The sequence below is a fragment of the Vidua macroura genome, chromosome 6 (genome assembly GCF_024509145.1).
Source record: "Vidua macroura isolate BioBank_ID:100142 chromosome 6, ASM2450914v1, whole genome shotgun sequence".
In the NCBI taxonomy this organism is placed as follows: Eukaryota; Metazoa; Chordata; class Aves; order Passeriformes; family Viduidae; genus Vidua; species Vidua macroura.
Genome location: NC_071576.1, coordinates 7,249,077 through 7,271,972, shown reverse-complemented (window position 1 = coordinate 7,271,972; position 22,896 = coordinate 7,249,077). Strand labels below are relative to the sequence as shown.

General features: G+C 44.4%; 1 protein-coding gene across 1 annotated transcript; it reads right to left on the bottom strand.

The window, feature by feature from the left end:
• Positions 1-7,178: 7,178 nt before the first annotated feature.
• Positions 7,179-22,805, bottom strand: PPP1R36 (protein phosphatase 1 regulatory subunit 36). The gene is given in 10 exon segments (XM_053979682.1): positions 7,179-7,832; positions 14,512-14,546; positions 14,549-14,613; positions 15,042-15,109; positions 18,468-18,599; positions 19,095-19,138; positions 19,259-19,377; positions 20,071-20,154; positions 21,280-21,344; positions 22,575-22,805. Coding segments are annotated over 10 exon segments (1,215 nt in total). The 3' UTR covers positions 7,179-7,460.
• Between the last annotated feature and the right edge of the window lie 91 nt (positions 22,806-22,896).

Sequence of the window (22,896 nt, the reverse complement as noted above, 5' to 3'; positions counted from 1 at the left end):
TGTCCAGATACACATCTGCTGCTTCAGGCCTGGAAAATCTGTTCATGCTTCCAGCCAGAAGTCTCCAGAGGATTAAGTAGCCTCCAGCAAAACTCTTCTGCAATAGTGTTGAAATAAAAATTGTTAACATGTCCAAAACACTGATTAAACCCAAATTAATCCTGAAGCAGTTATGGCAGCCCTTCTGCGCATATGAACCTGCTGAACCAGCAACTGTGCAACATCTGAAGCAGCAGCCATTCAGGGACAAAGTAAAAGCATAACAAGAAATCCAAGGTCTGCTTGGGGTGTGTTTCAGAGAGCTTGTCTGCTGCTAACTCCTAAGTGGCAAGTCCTTCACTGCACTCTGCTGCCATTGGAACCTCTGCCAGCTCAGTGAGACAAGAACAGATCCACTATCAGCTGCCTCAGCTGATCATGTTGATGTAAATTCTGTTTCAGAGAGGTCTCAGCCCACCCGGAACTCTTATTAATCTGTTAGGGACTCATTAAGTCCTTCACCAACACCTTGAGCGAGCACTGGGAGGTTCAGGCCAGGAAGTCCTGCAGTACCTACAGCACACCTGAAGGGTGGCAGATTAGAGTGGAGCAGCAGGGAGTGCTGCTTAAACCCTGTAATCCTCACAACCACAGGTCAGAGTCCTTCCTGACAGCTCTGGTTCCTGGACCACTACTACTACCACCACCCTCTCATTTAGATTCCCATGTCACGTGGGTGATTTGGGGGCTCTGTGGCATTTAGGACATGCTACATTCAATGTTGCATAATTTAAGGCACATTTCCAGGGAATTCAGCAGTGGAATTTTCTTGGTCTTCCTTTCACTACTAATGCACCTGTAGAGGCCCTTCCTGTTGCTCTTCCCATCATCACCAGCTGTCAGCTCAAGCCCAGTTTTGGCTTTCTTAATCCCATCCTGTGTAGTTCTGCACTGCTCCTTGATTGCCTGTCTCTGCTTTCCCCTGTTACGTGTTTTCTAGTCAGTAGTTTTCTGCCTGCACTGCCTTCTTAACCTCCTGCATGACAGCAGGGATCATGCCTGGGCTTTGAGGAGATGGCCCTTCCACTCTGAACATCCCTTTACTCTTCCCAGCAATATCCCATAACAAGCTGCTTGCTCGTTTCCCGAACAAGCCACAGTCTGGTGTTCTGAGCCCAGGGTCATTTTTCTGCTATTCACCTATCTCTGCTTTGTCATGGTCTTAAATTCTACCACTTCTTGGTCTCTCCAAGGCTGCCATTGACCATCTCAACCCCAAACATTACTTCCTTGTTTGTGAGTAGTAAATCAATCAGAAAATCCCCTACTCAGCGTGGCCAGCACCTGTGTCAGGAAATCATCCCTGACCCACTCCAGAAATCTGGATTTCTTGTCCTACTGTGTTTCCTGCTCACCAGGTTTTAGATCAGGCAGTAAATCTTACAAAAGCTAGAGCTTGAGACAGTGACACGTCTTCCACTAGTGAGAGAAGGCTTCATCTGTTTTGTCTTCTTGGCCAGGTGATCTGTTGCAAATGCTTACCATGATGTTCCCGGTGTTGGCCTTCCCTCTGCTCCTGGCCATCACACAGTCCATAGCAGAATTCCATGCATCTGGGCTGCTCCTCTCTGTGTAGAGCATAACTGCCTTTCACATCTCACCCTCCTCCTTCTAAAATGCACATATCCTCCCATCACAGCTTCAGCTGTTAGAGCTCTTACAGTGTCTAAGTACAAAGGAGCAATGGGTGGGTCAGTACCCTGCCTGTCCAGGTCTGCAATACTGTGACACTGTGTCTCCCAATCCAGTCAATATGGAGATCCAGGCACCATCTGGATCAGCAAGATGACTTGCTGAAACACCTAAATTAGATGGTGCACCTTCATCTCTTGATTATTACTCTGAAAAATGATAATAATAGCCTTGGGGCAAGGCTTTAATCCACAATCCCCACACATCCCATTATGGTTACAAACACGCCATGCATACTCAGTCAGGTTCAGTAGAAAGAATAACTATTCTTTTCCAATGTAGTAAAGACAGATGAACAATGGAAGAAGCCCTCTCAAAGATCTAGTTTCCATTTCCTTCACAAAGTCAAAGACTTCCCTGCTTGCCCAGATACAGTCATGGTTGATATGCTTTTGTTGGTTTCAGATAGGAGAGAAAAAAGGAAGGAGCCAACAGAAGGGAACCCATTTGAGGTCAGACCTCATCAGGATCAGCAGACTTGGGAATTTGTGTCCAGAAGTGACTTGTTTGTGTTTGTTTCTACTGTATTCAAGGAAAGGGGAAAAGCATGTTTATTGTACTGTAAATAACAAGATCACAGAGAGAAATACACTACATTTGCACGAGCATTGTCTCTTCCAAATAGAAAGGCTGTCACAGGTGACAGCATATTTACAGCCTGTTTATTGAGCCTTAGTATGGTCTCTTTCACATGGAAGAATAATTAGGGAAAGAACATCTTGAAATTCTTCAAATTGCAATTTGGTGTCTTTCCTTCAAGCGGTAAAAATCTCATTGCAGATATTTACAATTCAGTTTGAGCCACAGGAGCTGTATCTAGTTTGTGTTTTGTCCTTCCAGTGCAGTTTCTTTAAAGGATGAAGGTCTTAGTCCCAGCCAGCACAGGAGCACATATCACCAACATTTGGAAGCAGGAAAATCCAGAAAGGAAATCCAGATTTTAAGAAAATCCAGATTGACAACCTCTCTTTCTGCAGCAAATCACTGCCTGATCCAGTTTCCACTTCGACTGCTGCTCTTTTCCGCAGTACACCTGCAGGTAAAAAAGCAATACAAACAACACACCCATTCCCAGGTGAGGAGCAAGTGATGGTGCAGCTGTGTTTGTACAAAGGAGCTGCTAATGGTCCTCCTTGAGTGGAGGAGGTTGGTTGGTTGGTTGGTTGGTTGGTTGGTTGGTTGGTTGGTTGGTTGGTTGATGCAGTTCTGGTTTTGAGAGGGTAAGGGAGACAAGCCACGGAATAAACAGGAGCAGTGAGAAGCATCTTTAGAGCTCTGTCAAAGAGTGCTTTGTCTATCTCTGAGGGGAACTAAAGGGATGAGCTAAAAATATTTTTACCCCCAGGCAGAGAGGAAACACTGGTGGGATCAGGAAACACAATGGCATCTTTAACTGCTGCAGCACCCAGTGAGTCCCCATTTTTAGGGACAAAAGCCACATTCCTTAACACGTAGAGAAATGTTAGTTCACTGGTCTCACTAGAGCTTAGCACTACTAAAATGTCTCTATGATTACAAGCAAAAATGGACAAATACTGTTATTTTGCTGATGAAATGCTGGGGTTTTTTTTTCAGAAAAATGCGCTGTTCAGACTGCCTTGGTATTCCATCTATATTAGTACTGGCCTCTAAGAGGACAAGAAGAACAGTCTGAACCAAACAGACTGGAGACAGGGAACCTGCAAGACCTCCAGGTCCTGCCGTGCTGGCTCACAGAGAACCTGCTGAGCACAATGGGTGCTGCCTTCATAGGCTGCTGCTCCAAACCCACTTGCAATACAAGTAAAATGGACTGGAGCGCACTTCACTTTTTTCCAAACCTTAAGAAACCCAACTACACATGATGATCACCCCAAATCCAGCTGCCTTCCCTTGCTACACTGCCCCCTTTCTCACATCTGCGAAGTCTGAGACTCCCAAGGACAGAGTTTCCTTAATTAATCATCAGGCAGAATGTTTTTTTCTTTTCTCTGTCTCTTTTTCCATTTCTGAGTTGCAACATTTCCTGCCAACATTCTGCTTGGAATTAATTTCTACAACAGAGCCATATAACTTCTGAAAATAGATACTTACACTGGAAAGCCTGACACACCCTATATGGAGCCTGTGAGTGGCAGAGCCATAATCAAAAGAGAGTCAAGACACTAGGCCGTGCTAGCAGCACTCAATTAGGCTCTGAGCAAAGCAGCCCTAAGAGAAGAAAGTAAATGGGAACTCTGTAAACGCCCCCAGGCGCTTTTCATCACTCAGAGGCATTTCAGTTCTCTTTAGGGTGACCGTAGCTCAGGAGAGTTATTCCAGTACAGCTGGTATGTTCAGAACTCCTTGAAAAATAAAAATTCTCGGAAATAGCCAGCTGTTGTGATTTCCTGATATGAAACTGCGTGTAAAACCTATGGGGGAAAGAAGCCAGTAGTCATATGATATGTCTGAGCTCTGCCTATCATTAGCAAGGGTGGGTTTTTCAGAATTAAATTCTCCTGGGCCAAATAACAGGAGAGTGATAAATAAAGCTTGTCAACTGCCCTTTCTGACTCACTCTCTCCTGCTCAAGGGTGACTCACTGTCATGTGTGAAAGGCTGCCAGGTCCTCCTTGCATGCTGAAACAAGCATGGGTTCTGTGTTAGACACATATTACCTCAGAAAAAGTAGACACTTGCTGCTGAGAAGGCAGCCCTGGAAAGGACTCTGCTGACTAAAGGACCTGAACTTCAAGGTATTTCTCAATCCTTTCTGAAAAGTTCAAGGTTGTTGTTAGATTACCACAGAAAACTTAGATGCAAAGCCATGGCTGAGGACTTGGCTGGCGAGTGCAGTGTTTTAAACCATGGCTTACTAGGACCATGAAGCTTTACCAGGTAACTCCTATGGAGTGAGCCAGCCAGCACGTTCTAGGTGCAGACAGAAGTAACCAAGACCCTGCCTGGTCTAGAGCTGCCTTTTGTCCAAGGAAAATGGCATGAAAAAAAGCAGTCCCTTGTTGCTCACTATTTCATGGGGCTGCTCCCTCAAGGAGCCTGTGAGGAGCCTGCAGAGGGGCAAACAAAGCACGTTGAACATCATCTCTGAGTGTGAGTAGCTCACTGAGTGTTCCTGAGCAGCACCAGCAGCTGCTCGGCACCCCTTCCTCTCTGCACTGACAAGGACCTTGCAGGTAAGTGGCCGTGCACAAAAAGCTTGTTTGCACCCAGGAGCTTTGCTGCCTACGTGAGTGTGTGCTCCACCCTTTGGTCTCCTCCTGTCATCCTGGGCCCACCGCTGGCCAAGTGCGCAACTCTGAGAAATCTCTGCCCCAGGCACTAATAACAAATCCCAGTTATTAGCACATACCACGGTCTGCATTGCCCTGCAGACAGGTGGCAAAGGACACCTTGCCCTTGTACTCTTTCAAAGGCTCTGTGCACTGTCTGTTGCTGTGCCGTGACAAAGCAAGGTGCTTTTGCAAGGACAAGCGTGCTGGGATGTCAACTGGCAGGTCCCAGAGGGCCCTGTGCTGCAGCTAGAGGGACACAGCTGCACCTGTCCTTTCGCACACAGAGGACTCCTAATGCAGGAGCTGACAGGTTTCTCCCAGGACTAAGAGGAGAAGATGTTCCATAACCTTCCTAGCTCCAGGTATTGGCCAATATCTTTCTGCATCATGTAGAAACCATGCTGCCACAGGGCAGTGATAGCACAGCTGCCTCCTGCATGTTCTGCCAGGTGTGCACCATCCAGGAGTCGCCCGTGCAGCTGGGAAGGACACTCGCACATGCTTTGGCCCAGAAAACCTGCAGCTAAAGCCCCATCTTAAGGTCTCACTGTTGGAGTCCTGGATGCTGAGAATTTTAAACTTTCTGTTCTGAAGGGCACAGACCTGCAAGAAAATACTATACCTGAGGCCATGGAGAAGGCTTCCAAAATTGATTGATAGCACTGGGATTATGGGTGTGTATCTTGATTAGAAGTGTGTAATATCACTGGGCGGAAGACTTAGAGTTTAAGGTTTTAGAATATAGCAATATATATGGGGCAAGATGGAGGTTTTAGAGCAGCGGCTTGTTGTTCTTCTTTACCTTCTTCTTCCTTCTTCTTCATGGGTGATATTTTGTAATTGGACAGAAAAGTCCACATTGTGGACTTTGATTAGTTATTGGGTTAAAAGTAAAAATATTTTAGGTGTCATTGCTAGGTGTCATAACTATCCATTAATTGGATAGTTTAGCCTTAAAAGACCTTGTTACAAGAGATAGTTAGCCATTTTTTGCCTTGTTAGTAGAATGCTGTAAAACTCACCACTTGTAATATAGATAAGAAATAAACACCTAAGCCTGAATGCAAAATATCGTCTCGAAGACTTCAATCCCAGCCTTGACAGAGGAAGAAAAAAGAAGCCAAAAACCAGCATCTCACCACCATTTTTCAGATCATATGATTGCTAACCTGTCTGCCCGGAATGAAGGTATAACCTAGAAATGTTAATTTTGAATGAAATCACAGAATGGTTTGGGTTGGAAGGGACCTTAGAGATCATCAAGTTCCAACTCCCCTGCCAAGGGCAGGGACCCCTTGCTCTAGACCATGTACTCAGAGAATAAAGAGTGCACCATCATTTATATGAGGAAGATATAGAAGCCACACACAGTTCTAAATATATATTTATATTTATTCTCTGGGAGAAGGTTTCCATCCCCTAAAATTTCTAAGAGGTCATATTTAAATATTTTTGCTGTGTACCAGAACGGATGTCTAATGAAAAGCTTAAAGAGAAGCTGCAGGCCACAGCAGCCTCATCCAATGGTAAAAGGACTCACCTGACACATGGAAAACAAGCCTAGGCCACAATGCTACTTAGGCATTTAATACCACATGTGCTGGTCTAAGTGAGAAGACTAAGTGTTAGCTGTGAACCTGCACTCCAAGTGTCTGTCTCAAGCAGGCAGTGCAGGGCCATCCCACAGAAGTGACCCAGTCCCTGGGCTATAGGTTACTCCAGAAGAAGTACATTTCTCATCATAATTGTGCTGAGAATTTTCATCCTTTTAAAAGCTGAACCACATATTGCAAGGGTAAAATAATTGTATTCTTCTTATCCTGCATTCCTATATTTTACTGGAAAACTTCCAAACTGGCACTAATGTGTCAAATTTCTCTTCTTAGCAATAATAAAATATTACACCTGTGGTTTTCTTGAACAGTTTAATAATCCATTATTTTTCCATTCATGTTTATCAGCTATTACCAAGTCAGGATTTCATCCTAAATTTCCATGCTAACATTCCATGCTAAAATTTCCAAGTTAACATTTTAATATTTGGCAGGTACAGATAGTTTTATAGGTAAAATAGTCATAACTAAGGTTAATTCTATCCAAGAAAAAAAAAAATATATGAAAGGAAATGGAAAAAAAAAAAAAAAAAAAAAAAGAAGTGAACACAATATAGTAGAGATTCTGGAATAGTTTCCTTCAGAAGCAAAATTTCACCATTTTTTTGGCTCTACTACGTCATGTCTCTTGATTGTTTTGCTAACTGTTTAGAAAAACAGAGTTGACATTGAAATCAATAATCATATTCATCTGCAGGTGTCAAAGCAATTGTCAAAATCAGCCAGGGAAATAATCTTCTCAAAAATGGCCTGAAGAAGGCATTAAGATGAAGGACCAGGAATTACAGCTTAGATCTCCACTCACCCAGCCCAGTCTCTTGTGTCTCAAACTCCCCCAGCTCTGACAAATGAGTTGAGCATCTTAAGCTGCAATTTCAAAGTGATTTACTGAGCAAAGTGAAACCATGCTGTCCCACAGACACCACTGCTGCCAGCTGCTCTGACTGCAGTCACCTTCTGCCATTGCTCTCTGGAGCACAGTGCTGCCACTGCTCAGCCTTCCTCTGGGGCTTCTCAGGGTGGCAAACTGAAGACATCTCTTAGGATAGAGGAACCAGTTGTCCTTGTTCTTAGTCTTCCTCTTCTTCCTCTTCTCCTCCACTGTCCCATGGGGTGTGCACATCCAGGATTTTAACTCACTACAATGAGCTCCAGTGATGCCTGTCCTGTTAATCTGCTTGGCACAATGAAGAAAAGAAAAACAGGAGAGAGTGGGACAAGTTTGTAATATTTCCTAGGTAAACCAGCAAAGAACCTTGACTCCTTTAGCAGAGAATGCCTGCTCTGCCCCGGGGGAAAACAAATAAACCACGCTTGTACCCTCAGCACCTTGAAAACCCCTTGTGTTTATGTCTGGAGTGAGCGTGCACACAGCATGGATTGCAGACATGCCAGTGAAGCTCCCTGAGACTTTGGTTCCTTTGCATACCAATTACATGACTGTGTCTGTAATGTATAAAGCCAAGATGCTCAGGATGCACCCAATGATCCCAGAGCACAGAACAATTACAGGAGCATGTGCAGCAAATTTCACACTCTCAAGAAATACCAGACTCACCGGTCATGTGCTGGAGACATGTCCAAAGGCTTTGCATGTACAGTGCTGTAGCATTCATGAAGGCAATTCTTAATTTCTCATTTCCAGGCAAAAGAAGAGTTAAGTCTCAAAGGGAGTTTTCCATACACTTTAACAGAGCAAAAATTATTTACTGATAACTCAGTAGTCCTGAGTTATTGCAGTTAAAAGTACTGCAGTGATACTGCTGTTAACCACTGCTGGATGGGAAATGGAATTCCTCTCCGATGGCATACCCAGGCTTGAAAGATTTTGTGTTTACTATTAATCAGGAGAAAAGGTTCTGTTTCTATTACCATCAAAAGTGTATGTTTAAAGTACAATGTAGTAACAAAATTACTTTTTTGGAATAAAGTGTATCAGTAATTTCTGATCAGAACATTATTAAAAACTAAAAGTCACGAAGACTGAAGAAGTTGGAATGAATCATGAGCAAGGAAACAAACCCCATTGTGATTTTCAGAAGTTTTGATTAATTTCTGCTTAAGCTTATATTAAGGCATATTTCATTTCTACAGAAAACTTATGATTTTTAAACAAGCCCTATGATAGGTGCTTTGCCATCAGATAACCAAGAGAACTGTATCTGCAAGCTTCAGGCTCTCTCAGGTCTCTCAGAACCTACTCTCCTGTTCCTCCTGTGCAGACCAAATCCTCAGTCCAGTGGCCCCTCTCCTAGTGAGAAAGGTTTTATCCTTCCTTATGGCACTACAAAATCCATGCATGGACCAGTGAAGATTTGAAAGCACTGGTTTTTTAAAGGTATGCAGAGAGATGAAGCTAGAAACAGAGTGAGCTCAGATGGATTCCATCTTGCTCAACTCTGACCAGTTTGGCATAGTCTTGGCTAGTCTAACCTGAGATCACCACCCAGTTTCCCTCAATAATCAATGGAAAGAGACTGATGGGATGAGTCACTCTGTGGGGGCTCCTATCACACACATCTGTCTCAAGAAGCAACAATTCACTCTCTGGCTGAGCTTCTTCATTCCACAGTGGCTGTTCAGGCAGCTGAAGGCATGGTCTGACTGGACAGAGAGTGTTTAGGCAGCTGCAGGCAGACAAGATGATCTCCACCCTGAATGACAGCATTATTATCAGAGAAAATATCACTACCAAATAGCAGCTCGTTGCATCTCACCTCCAAGTGTCTGCTTGCTGATTAAAAAAATAAAATCTGGCTTTTCACTCCTATGTAACATTTGTCATCCCTGGCATAAACTGAATCAAATCCCTATAAATCTGATCTCTACCAAGTCTGTTCTTGAAAAGATGGCATCACTGGGACTGCTGGCTATCCTTGGAACTAAATCCACAGTTCCACTCTTTCAAGGAAAAGCTTCCCAGTTTATGAAGTACAAAGTATAATTTGGGCCCAGATATTCTGTATTGATTCTGCTGAAGCCCTGCTGCATGGCAAGTCTCACAAATGGCTGCTGGAGCTGTATGTGGCAGACCAGAGGAGCTGATTGGCATCTAAAATGTCACCAAGGGCAATGGAAATGAAAGAGTGTAAAATTTCTTACCTACAGAGATGAAACAATGAGGCCAATGATGAGAAGAAATCTGCAGAGCAGACTCCCCAGAGGGACCTTAGGCTGTGGTGGGAACTGTCTAGAGTCCAAGAGCCACCAAGGGACTGAAACTCCCCAGCTTAGGGCTCCAAGGGGAAAAGGTTTGGGCTGAAGGGCAGAGATGATATTTTGCAGGGACACCTAGGTCCTGGAGGTAAAATTTTATTCTATGCACTCGGCCCTACAAATAAACTGCTGGGGGAACCAAAAACAGAAAGGAGCATTTGGGTGTGTGTGCAAGGGAGGGACACGCTCTGGGCTGACACTCAGTCACACTCTCTGTTTATCTGTGTGATTTTTTACCTCAAAGAAGCTCTGATCTTTGTGCAATGATGTTTTTCTCCTAAGGCAGCAAACAAGAGCACAAAATTAATAGCAGTTGTCCTTTCAGTCCTCTGAACAGAGCATTGAATGACTCATGGGGTTATGCCAAGCTGGCATTCCACCAGAGCAATAAAGTTGTTGCTGGTAGATCCTCATTAACAGCACGCGGAGACCCACTGTCCAAGAGAAAGATGGGACTTCTGCGTTGCCTCAGAAGAAGAAAATGCAAAATATTGTATGGCTGAGTTAATTAGATCTGACAGAGAACAAAGCTGATTGAGAGGAGCAGGCGAGGCTCCCCTGCTATGCTATCTAGACTGAGCTCTCTGCACGGGCCCCTCAAAAGTGGCCAGCACTGATCTAACCCAGTTCCCACTGCAGTCAATTAAAAAACTCTTCCTGACATCACTGGAAGAGCAGCAAGCAGAGCTATTGGGGGCAAAAAGCCAGGACAACGCTGAGACAATAAACTTGAAAACCAGGAAGGAGGTGCCTGATGTATCTCCAAGACGAAATGCAAAACATGCCCAAGAACAACAAAGGGCCTTTGTTAAAGAAGCAGCAATTTGCCCAGTGGAAGCCAAAGAGATGCTGTCGCCACCCACTTGAGCTCAAGATGGTCACACAAAGCCAAATGACTGTCCATCATGGAAGTGCCCATTAAGCAGAGGGTAATGCACACATCCCAGCAGCCACTCTGTTCTCCTGGAGATGGCACAACTCACCCTCATGGGAATGCAAACACATTTTCCCTGCTAACCTACAGATCCCCACAGGTCAGGCTTGGTCCTGCCAGCTGCACAGGAAAGTCTGTCTCCACATCAGCTCACCAGCTCCTGATGTGTCCCTTCCCTTCCTGATAACATCAAGTGGTCCAGACCTTGATTCCCAGCTGCCATCACCCCAGAAATATCAATGCAGAGCAGTCCATGAAGATAGTACCTTTCAGCCCTTTAGTGTGGCAAGCACATTTTTCTACAACACTTTAGTTCTATTTACCATCCCTGGACTTCTATTTACTGATTTTTTAATCAAGAAAACCACGTATCTCCATACCTGGTTCCCACCAGCCACAATCCTGCTGATGCTTCACATACATACAAGGGAAAAGAGGCTTGACTCTGCACGCACAGCATGGCCCTTTGCCAAAGAAAACTCCCAAAACAACTCCAATGATTTGGGTTCCTTATGGATTCTGGTAAAGAACAGCATTCTGCCTTCAGAGTACCAGAGAAGAGAAACTTAAAATGATCCCAGGTACTTAAACCTGAATTTAAATTATGAAACCCAGATTCTCCTTTTAACATTATACAGCTCATGTGGTGTCTGGGAACTAAGATCTTAGTTTAGCAGAGAAACCTATGTAGAAGCCAGGAAGAGAATATAACACTAATAATTAGAGACAAAGAAAGCCAGGGGTCTTCACCCTTCTTTCTCCCAGTGCTTTCTTCCCTGAGGTGAGGCACTAAACCAAAAGACCTGAGTGAAGTAAAGTTTCCTAAAATAAGTATTGAACTAGAAGGCACCTCCCATGTCTAGGACACAGCTGCTAATTAAGAAAATACAAAAAAAGGTCAGGAAAACATCCTGGAGCAACCAGCTTCAGGACAGGACTTGTAAGAAATTTGAAAGAGTGAGCAAAAAGCATCACGGCTTCTAGTAACATAACAATATTTATTCTTGACTTGACATAGCAATATTGATTTCTCAGAGCTGTGAAGGGGAAGGGGTGAGTTCATGCATAAAAGAAAGAGGAGGCCAGCACAGCCCTGTTTGCCCCATTGATGCAGCTTTGGCAACACTCAGTATTGTTCCCATCGTGACAAATGCCCATAAGGAAACTGGCACCACAGAAAGGTTGCACAATCCTCATAACTTAAAAGGAGAAAGCCAGACACACCTATTCCTTCCTTAGCATTGGAGGCACAAAGGGACTAATGCTAGCATACACAAATAACAGGTCTGCAGGAACTCTCAAATTCCAGTCTGGAATAGTGTCAAGATAGGATTTTAATGCTGTATTTTACAAATCATGTAAGTGTAAGCTGAAGATGATCTCCACCTAAGCATCCCTTTCTACAATTTCAGGGAAAACACTTCTGTGAAATGCCAGTAATTTCGTGTGAACATACAGACATTTGGCAGATCTGGCAGAGAAAGCACTTTACCAACATAAGTGTATAAGATTTCATTAAAATGTTGCTATGGTGAATTGGAATGAAAAGCAACAGCTTCAACACCACCATGAACTCACAGCTGGGTTCTAAGGAAATACAGCAAAACTGGGGCTGATACACTATCAAGAGTGTCTCAGCTTTTAATCTAAACATTTTTCATGTTAAAAAAATAACTCATCAAATGTAACCTTCCCCACAGTTTCCATTTCATCCAAACCCATGTGTGCTCAAAAAATTCCTAACCATCTTATAATTAAGAGAGTTAACCAGTTCTGTCCTTTAGCTCTTGTACTTGGCTGTTCATATAATGGTCTGGGAGGATCCAGATAACATTTAAGGCTGGAATGAGTCAGCCTGGAAAAGATTATGTTTATATAATTGCAGCATGGTATGGGAAGTGCCCTATATTATAACAGGCTCAAGCATTAGCCTAACTCTGAAGGCAGCTGTAGTCAGCCACCCTGCTATGAGTAACTCAGTGAGCCCTCTCCTCACACAGTGCCTGCCTTACATCATGAGGGCTTTAAAATACAGCTCTTTTCCAGCCTGTGTCTTTCCACAATCTGGATGCCAACATCCCAACCCAACCCAGCCTCCAACCCCCACTGTGATGGAAATACTCAAGAACACAGTTTCATGCTGGTGGTTGTTCACCACTAGATCTCTTGCTTGTCTCCATCACTCCCTTTCACCAGGCAACAGAAGTAGCTGAGGAGGCAGCAGAGCTGCCTGTTCTACCCAGCTGCATCCAGCTCTTAAATCCAAGTTATAGCAGTAAGTTCCTCCAACTGATTCTGATAAGCACAGACATTAGGGCCACCCAGTAAGTAATGAAATGCTGTCATGACCCTCCCTGTCCAACCAGAGAGAAGGTTGACTCTGCTCATCAGGATTTGGGAGCAAGAATTTGGCAGAGAAGGCTGCTCCCACAGTGCCTGGTGAAGAGCTGATGTGTCAGGATCCAGGGGAAACACATTCTTATTCTGTGTCCAACACCTTTTGGTATGGGACACACTGTAATGGGAGCCCTGTTGGGACAGCAGTTCCAGCCCCCTTTGACTCCATCCTTTTGTGGGTTACTTTCTCCTCTTGATTGCAAAGAAACCCAGGTTCTCCCACCCAGCCAGGAGCAAGGCTGCCTGGAGCACTGTTGCAGGGAGGCAGGTGCATGTTTGTGACTCCTCTGGGGGACTGGCAGCAGTTTCACACCAACTGACTGAAAGTTTTCATGAAACTGCTCTGAGGGGATGCCAAGGGACTGGAGTGCTGTGTGGGGACTGCTTCTTTGTATTGCCAGGGAAAGGAAACATTGTGTGAGGACATGCATGGCTGAGGAAAGAGTCCCCAACACCAGTACAGTGTATAATCTCTCTGCCATTACATTTTCCTTCCATTAACCATTTTTGGTGGTGTTTAGTTGCTGGCCAGGGTTAAACCACACCATCTTCATCACCAGTTTAAAACCCCCTTTTTCTTGTCCTCATCATTCCCTTCGTTTCTCTCCCTTTCCAAACACCTTCTCATCCTCTCCTGCCTTCTGGTTCTTTCTTAAATCTCACTATCAATCTGTCTCCCATTTCAGCCCACAGCTGGGACCATCACTGCTGAACCTGGTTGGTCTCCACCACTCTGAAATAGCCATGCACCACCTTCCCCATTCAGAGGGGGGAATCCTACACTTCTAATATCCAAGCACAGCCCCTTCTTACCTGTACTCCCTGCACATGCTGCCCTTCAGGTGCATTGTCTCCCTCCCTTGCTAGACTTGTCTTTATGCTATCTCAGACTTGGCAGAAGAGAAAATTTATGCAGGCATAAATAGCAACCAGCAGGCACCCAATGATTTGCTTTTAAGACTAAGTGGAAGAGGCAGGGGTAAGATTCAGGGCTGCACTGATTTTTGCCCTGCTGACTTTCATGTTGAGCCCATTAAAGTTTTCTGCTCCGTGTATTCAGCAACACTTGTGCATACCAGGGCTACAGCTCTCCAGTCTGGTACCCGGAGCTCTGCTGCAATTCATTGTGGCCAAATCAGTTGTCAGCAGCTCACCAGAAACACTTTTGGAATTGGTTATGAGATGAGACAGAGCTGCAGGAAGATCAGGACACTTCTCTGTCTCATGATCCCATAGGTCTCTGTGACTCCTTGGCTCACAAGACATTTATTGTCCTGGGCATTCACTTGTGTCGTGCAACAGAGACCTTGACCCTGGGCTACTGAGGCCCTTGACAGAGTCCCCAGAAGGGACTGGCTTGCTTTGCACTGGGCATGTGGTGCTGCTGTGCCATTCCTCGAGGATGAGGATACACTACACCTTGGCAAGGTAGGCCCTGGACACCCCTAACTTCACCAACATATCTTCTCTAAAATATCACAGTCTTTTTTATAACAAAAAGGCAACAGTGTTTTCAGGGAAGGGGCTCTGGACAATAGGGACACAGAAAGAGTGACAGTTCCTGAGAAGCTAGTGTGGATTTTAGGCACCCAAACCAACATGCTGGCTGACACCACCATGAAGGGACCCCTCTGGAGCTGGTTCAGATGCTTCGAGAGCAGCTGGGCAGTGCTGGTGGGGCCACAGGGGCTGGGGCTGGGGCCCAGACGGTTTTTCTTGCCCCACACAACGTATAAGCTGCATGCCCACACGTCAGGCTGCTGTCTTTGATCCTGCATCGCTTATGAGCCCTTCCTGAAGCCAGCACGGAAGCCCTGGGGGCAGGGATCCCCAGGGCTGGCTTTGTCACCTGCAGCCTGGAGCTGTGGGTCTGGCTCTCCCGGAGTCACCACTTACTGCTCTTCAAAAAGGCCCACGAAGCGCTTCGGGACCGCCTCTAAACAGGGCCGGCTGACACTGCAAGCCTGTATTTTAAACCAATTCAGATCAAACACTAAGGAAATTCCAAACCAAAGAGCTTTCTATTTCCTCTGCTTCCCCTGTAATCCACCCGACTGTCTGCCAGTTCCTGGGAGTGCTGCTGGCCTAAAAGCTTCCAGCCTCTTCTCACACAGAAGAGTTGGTTTTATCTGCCCTTCCTTGATGGGCTACAGCTCTAAAGCTTTCTACCCAACCCTTCCTTAATAAATTGAAACAATTACTCTGGGCTTCTCAAGGATAATTGCTAATAAAATTCAGCAGATTTCCCCCAAAAGACATGAAAGGGTTGGAAACAGAACCAGAAACTAAAGGAGAAAGAAAATGCAGGACAGAAATAATAGCCCTTGTTCCATTCATGTCTCATCCACTGCTGGTGAGTTTTTGTCCTTAGTCACATATTTCAGAGATGAATCTTCCCAAGCTGTCTCCAGTGGGGAAATGCCTCATGCTCACTGCTTTGGAAAACTGGTTAGTTGTTTTTAATGTTATTTTACAAGATCTTCCTGAACTAGAAAAAAATCGTGAAACCCTCAGGCTTGGATTTCCAAAAATCAGCAGGGCATCAACAAAGGACAAAGTCACAAGAAGCAAAAGATGTCCAGATTCATCCTGACTTTCTCTGACAGGACCCCCTTCCAATACTTTTTTTTCCAAAGACTGTTTAATGCACAGAAGCAATGAATTCTGAAGCCTGGATGATCTTAGGTGTTCTCTTGAGGGGACTCTGATATTTCTACAAGTATCAGTGGTTTAGGTTCAAGACAGCTGAGGAGCTATTCAGACCATCAGGTCTGGCTCATGATGGACAAAATTAGACCCAACAGATGAGTTAAGCCTCTCAGATAGGCAGCCCAAATGGCAGGAACCCCCAAACACACCAACAAGGAGCAGGAATAGCCAGCTTTGTTTTCTGTCTTGTTATCTCACTGGGCCTGCAAGAAGAGCTGCTGGAGGACCGCACAGCGTTGGATGTGCCTGTCATATGTGAGCACGAGGCTGATAAAGGGCTAGGTGGGTCACCAAGCCCTGTCTCCAAGTAATCTGTCTGTTGGTTTAACTGGGAGCTAATTACAGGCATCACTAAGGAGAAACTTGAAGTGGCACTGGCATGTCTTGCCTCCAGTCTGTCTCTCCTTGTGGCACGTTGCCAGCACTACGCAGGGAAGCAAAAGAGCCTCTGAAATTAAATTATATCTTGGAGGAAGGGGGAGGAGTTTTCTCCCTGAGCAGGCCACTAGCAACAGCCCTGAGCATGGGATTTATGTGGGATAGATACAGGAAAACAAATGACTATGCAATCTTCTTTCACATTTACCCAAATACGTCAGCCTATCAGAAACCCAAGGATTCTTATCACAAGTGTAATTTTATGCCGTTCCAGTTCTATTCTGTAGTTACGAAATCCCTTTCACAAGCTCTCAGAACTCCACCTTCAGAAACACAGTAGTTTTCTTGCTTGCCCCCACTAATTTCAGTGGAAGATCATTCCAGAATTTTACTCCACAGGAGGGGAAAGACAGTCCTTGATACATTTGATTTGAAATATAGCACATATGAGTTTGTAATAAGACCATGTGGACAGCAAGAAATGGGAGGTCTCAAATAGGGAAAGAAGATGTAATACCAGAAACTTCTTCACAGCATGACTAACATCCCCCTGCTTCTCCAATTCAGCTAAGACACTAAAACAATTAAGGTTGAACTTCAACATTAAATAGGACCTAAAATTACCTTTTGTAATTTTATTTTCCTTACTGGTATTTATACTTCAGTAGATCAATATCCTGAATTCCTGCTTCTGCATGGTAGGTGCCTGTTCTTTAATCTTCTCTTAACCCTCCATTCAGATAATCCTGACAAGCAAGCACTTCCCTTCAGGGATGGTAATGAATCTAAATAAAGCACTATTGTAGAAAAGGACAGTACTCGGTATGTGTTTCCCACCAACAGGCAGGACTCACTTTGAGGGCACTGCAGGGCACAATGCACTGAAAAGTCTCATCTGGCAGGGTTTATCCAGTAGCTTATAGCTGATCCCTACTAACCAAAGGTCCCTTGGTCCAGGAAACACAACCCTATATTTCAATAGGTCTGAACTCCCCTTTGTTTCAGTCTATTGCTGCATTTACCACACCAGTCAATGACAGAGTGAGGTGTCCTGACCCATGGTGTGGCCTCCTTGTCCTTTAGCAGCCAAGAGCAAGGCAATCTCTTTGTGAACTGCAGTCCAGAGCACTTCAGCTGATTCTAGGACCTTTGTGTACTGAAGAGTGCTGATGGTCTTCTTTGTTTATAAATTGTTCCTTGAGCAATGAAAGAAACATCTGTAAATCTATGGATGTAGAACAAATCAATTCCTTAGGGACACCAATCCTCCAACACTTTATTCTTCAATCCAGATAAATCTGCCTGTCGTTATATCAAGGCTTCATGAACTGTGAAGCAAGTAATCATTAAGTGATTTAGGAGAATGGTGAACCAATTCCAGAAACTATTAGACTCCAGAAAATCACAGAAGTTTGTTACAATCATAGCTTGTAATTCTGCAGTGCTTTCTCCCAAGGCACATAACCCTCTAACACAGCAGCTCCTGATCTGTTCCCCTGGCATCCCCACTTCCACTCTGCAAGGCAGCAAATGTGGTCACACACCCTAACTTGGGAACTGCTTTCCTAGCACTTATTCCTCATGCCATAACATGTTTCTAGCACCTAAGACTCATCAGAACCTGCTTTGCAAAGTATTTAGAAATGAAGTCTTAAAGCAATGTCACCCACAGCACAAATTAACTCGCAGCAGACTCAGTTGTGACAATTTGCTGCTCTGTTTTGCAGGCAGAAATGGCTGGATGCTAATGTTAGTCCTGGGAAAGGGCATTAAGGGATGGTCATTTGGTCCAGGGGACTCACACAGATTTAACATCAGTGGTAGTAGAAATTATTTATTCAAATCACCTTGTGGACCCAGATTATTTGGTGGCCCCATTGCAGCAGGACTGAACCCTGCCACCACCCTGAACAGGAGACTGTGGTAATGCTGTGGCACGTGCACAACAGAACTCAGCACTCAGGGAAGGGCTGGGGCAAAGCAGGGTTCAAACCCTGTCAGAAAATCTGCTTCTCTCCAGGCAGAGGAGCCTGTGTCCTGGAGAGCACAGAGGACAGGGAGATGGGAGACATAAAATGTGAGACCAAGGGGTTTTTGTAGTGTCCCATACATCCCAATGTAGCCAGCAGTTCCTCCTCACAAGCAGAATCCCACTGATTCTTACCCAAAAGGCTGATCTACGATTCCAGATTTGCTGAGGCAAGCTCTATGTACTTGTATCCCTAATGCACTCACAAAATCAAGGATCTGCATTCCTTTTCCAGGTAATTCCAGGGCAGTTTTTCCCAGGTGAAAAGGTAGGTAGAAGAGCAGGGCCATGAGGAACTCCTCTAGTTTCTCATTCCTAAGTAGAAGGTGGAATGGTCACTGTGAAGTTTCCAGATCTGCAGATAGAGACATCACCAGACCATTATGAGAAAGAACAAAGTCTCTGCTCAAGGGCTACATTATACCAAAAATTAGCAAAACGGCTGAGACCTATTTGTAGCAAGCACTCCAACCCACACTGAGACTTTGAATGTTTTTAGAGAACCACTGACAGTCCAATAAACATACTGAATAGTGGATTGAACTGGGTATTACCAGAGCTATTTCCAAGAAACATATTTTCTACACTTCACCTTCCTTTAAGTAACAGGATAGAAAGCTTTCAAACAGGTGATAAAATTATTTCTCTGCATGTGTTCAACACATCATGAATTCAGTACTATTTCCCACTGAACCATACAGCTGAGAGATTTTAAACCTCTAATATTTCCTATTCTGTTTCTCAATCAGAAGAACAGTCCCTCCACATCCAGCTACACACAAAATTCTTGAAACAAACTCTACATGACATACCTCACACCAGCTACAAAAGGCAATGTCATGTGAGTCATTCACTTCTTTCAAAAGCAGAGCAGCATCTGAAAGCATACAGAGGAGAAAAATAGTATTTCCTCAAAAAATTGCTAGTGTCAGCAGAAACAGCTTTCTAAATGGTGGAGGCAATGCCTTGCTGATGTGAAATACCAGCAATTACTCACATTTTACATCATCCAACGTCACATATTCATGTTGCACCCACTTGGACAGCCTATGCAATTCTCCTTTGTCAGCCAGCCTTCTCTCAGGGAGCATGGCACTGCAATCCTCTTGGAAGATGCTGGTGGTTGACCGATATATAACATTCAAGGACACAGTGCTCATTCCAGTCTAAGAATATTGCCTGCCTGGTACATGTTCTCTTCATTGCACTCAGTTTTAAAGGGACAAGCAGTGAAATGTGCTTGGCAGGTATCCTGAACTAACTTTCAACTGTTAGAACTACAAATCAGGCTGGGGATGTTGAGAGAAACAGGACATTTCACCTCTAAGGTTGCATCTGAAGTTGCTCCTTTAGTTGCTAATATAATAAATTGCAACTGTATTATATAGATCAAAGAGGTTTTAAGTAATGGATGAAAGTCAGCTATACCATGTTGTGAATTTATAAAATTAGTAATAATAATAATAATAATTTAATCTTTGAAGTGCCTTACACAGATGAATTAATTACCTCACAATACTCTTTGGAGTAGATGAGAATTATTACCTCATCGTGAACGATCTGGAAACAGCAACAAAGATGCTGAATGACTTTACCAAAGTTAGACCAGGCTGAGCCTGAGCTAGCATTCAACAGCAGGCATGTCTGGCTCTGTTTTTGTGTTCAGACCACTCATCCACCCTGTTGAAATGACAGCTGGCTTCCTGCTTCATGTGCTTTGTTCAGACATGATCCTCAGACAATGGGTGAAAATATTCCCACCCAGATGATCTTGTTTCTTTTTGAGCTAGGCTAGTCAAATTGAAATACCTCTTTAATGTCTTAACACAAATTTCCTGAAAGAGAGCAGAATTTTTTCCTTCCTTGATGTTTTCCTCAGCTGCTGGATTGGAGCTGAAATACTGAGTATGAGCATGCAGCAGTATGATTTTAAATTACTAGCAGTAGTACGAAGAGGTCAACATCCCAGAACATGAAGATATATCTATTTCGACCTCTAGATGACACTAAGAAAATATTTGGGTTGTGGTGAGGCCATTGTGAGATGTTGCTTTCAAGAATACAGAAGCAAAGAACAAAGGGGCTTCTGGGGGTCCTCTTGCTCTGCCTCCTGCCCCATATGCCCTATGACACATAAACCCTTCCAGCAGTGTCTCAAATGGCTTTAGGAAGATTTCAGATGCAAACTGTCCCATTCCAGAGCTCTTCTTTGGGATCACTGAGGGAAGATCAGGCAGAGGTCATCACAGAACTCACACCTCTCCCTGGAGAGCTGCCAGGCGGAGTCAGCAGCGTTCCCAAACCCAGTGGAGAAGGTGGCTGAAGCTGCTGAGACACAGGCCATGAAAGGTGTCTGCTGTAGCTGTGTGACCAGGACACAGGTGAGTAGGCTGGCTCCAGCCAGACAAAAGCTTGGAAAATGCCCAGCAGGGCAGGAGGCAGCAGCAGGCAGCGTGGGTGACCCACTGCTGCCACACTCCACTGGCTCCCTCTCCCTGAGAAAAGAGCAGGGGGGGATAATTTGGGTGGGTTTATGTTTTGGGGTTTTTTCCCCCTAATGGCTTAAAAGGCCTGATAATGCCCTAATCCACACCTGCCACAGACATTCAAAGCAGAGCTAGGTGCACTCTTTCCCCTGCAGAGTTGTGGTTCCCCTAAAGGTCTGCAGTCCTCCACTGCCCACCATTGCAGAGTCACACACACCACAGGGAACATCACTCCGTGGACCTCCACCTCTGGACACCTGGGGTGGCATTTGGCCCTTGCAACCAGCACAGCTGCCCCAGGGTTTGGGGCACATTTCTGACACAACACACAATTTTAGCTGTCCCTCTGTAGTTCAGCTTGAGAGAAGTATGGAGTAAATGTGAATTTCTCCTTTGCTCCATTACATGATGTAAGAATTTGTCCTGCAGTTGACACTTGGGTAAAAAAAATACTAGACTGAATTTACTTGGAACTGCTGTATTTATCAAGGCCTAAAGCTGCATAATTTGAAACCAAACATCATTATTTTACCTTCCAGATTCAAGGGTGTTAGTATCAGCTTTCCAGTACCACACACCTCAAGTGAGTTTTATCCTCTGCAAGGAAGCAGTGTATAGAGTGCATGTCATAAATCTATGCTCAAGTTCTCAGACCAACAAAGTATTTATAATGCAAATTCTGTGCATATTGGGCACTTTCCATCAGTCTTAAGCCTGCTTTTCCCCCAGATATTGTTTATGTGTAAGTTATTTCAACAGAAGTTCTCAAAGGTGGCCAGTGTAAGAAAGAAAAATGTGTATTTGTTCTTTTTTTTGTCTTTCAGGTTATGAATAACTAACAGGAAATTTGCTAAAGGAACCAGTTCTTTGCCAGTGAATCTGAAAAGACTGAGAAATCAAATGAAACCAGGCATTAAACAACACATTGCTTTGGGGGTTTTTAATAATATTTATTTAATTGTAGAATCTATGTATCAGGAGAAAAGAAATCTTTGCTAAGAGATGGAATATATTATCCATGTTCTCTGATATTCTGAGAACTTCAAAAAAAAAAAAAAACAAACCACCAGATAGACTGTTCAGGGGACACTGAACAAAACTACTAGTAACAGCATTTTAGAGCATCTATGTATTTTTAAGAATTCCAAACAAAAATATCCCCTGGAAATAAATGAGGTCTATTACTCCTTTCTTAATTAACAAGAGAGACTTACAAATCCTTAACTATTATTTGCAGGTCACCTTTAAAGCAAAATTACTCTTATTGCTGAAATCCCTCTGCCTACAAATTTAAACCAAGTGAAACTTTAAGCTTTCCTGTGACTTTTTGCCAGGTATTTTGCCTGTGACTATTCAGCCAGGCAGCCACAAGGCTTTCACAGATTCTTACTCAATCTAATTTGGTAGTAGAGGCTGGATATGGGACAACAGAATAATTTCAAGTCAGCAGCCCACAGCCCATGTGGTGGTTAGACCGCAGAGATGAATATGAGGAAATCATGGCTCTAATCCTTTGACAAAAAGTGGTTATTTCAGCTTGCCTCTCCTAGTCCTCAGCTCCAGCTTTCTAATAGTGTTTTGCCACTCTCGGATGAAAAGGCCCACGCAAATGCTCTACCTTTATGTTACACACAAGGGATTATGAGCCATGAAAGAAAAATAGGAAAGGTGGTAATCCAGCATAGCAAGACCTACCAGCACACCACAGGAAGGAGAAATTCCACCCTTGTTTCTTCAAAATGCATCCCAGCAGCTTCTCACTAATGCAAATGGCTGAATGACTGTGCCAGCCACTGTGCTGGGACAGCAGGACAGGTCCCTGCCCACCCGTGGGGCCTCCTGTGGCCCCTGGGATCTGCTGCAGAGGCAAACATGAACAGCAGCAACAGGATGGAGCTGGGAAGGGTGGGGAGGCTCCACGATGGCATAGTGCTGCCAGGACACCGTCGGGAGTGAAGGGGTGACACTGCTTACAGCAGTGACCATCTGCTGTCCCCTAAGAACTGCAGATCCCAGCACGTCCCCTCCCCTGCAGCCTGCTCTGGCACCAGGACTCATGGCCAATGTGCTCTGCTCCTCCCAGCTCTGCTAAGCAGCTTCCCTGGGTAACATTTTAGTCCAAACAGGGAAATGAGTTTTTTTCCATCTG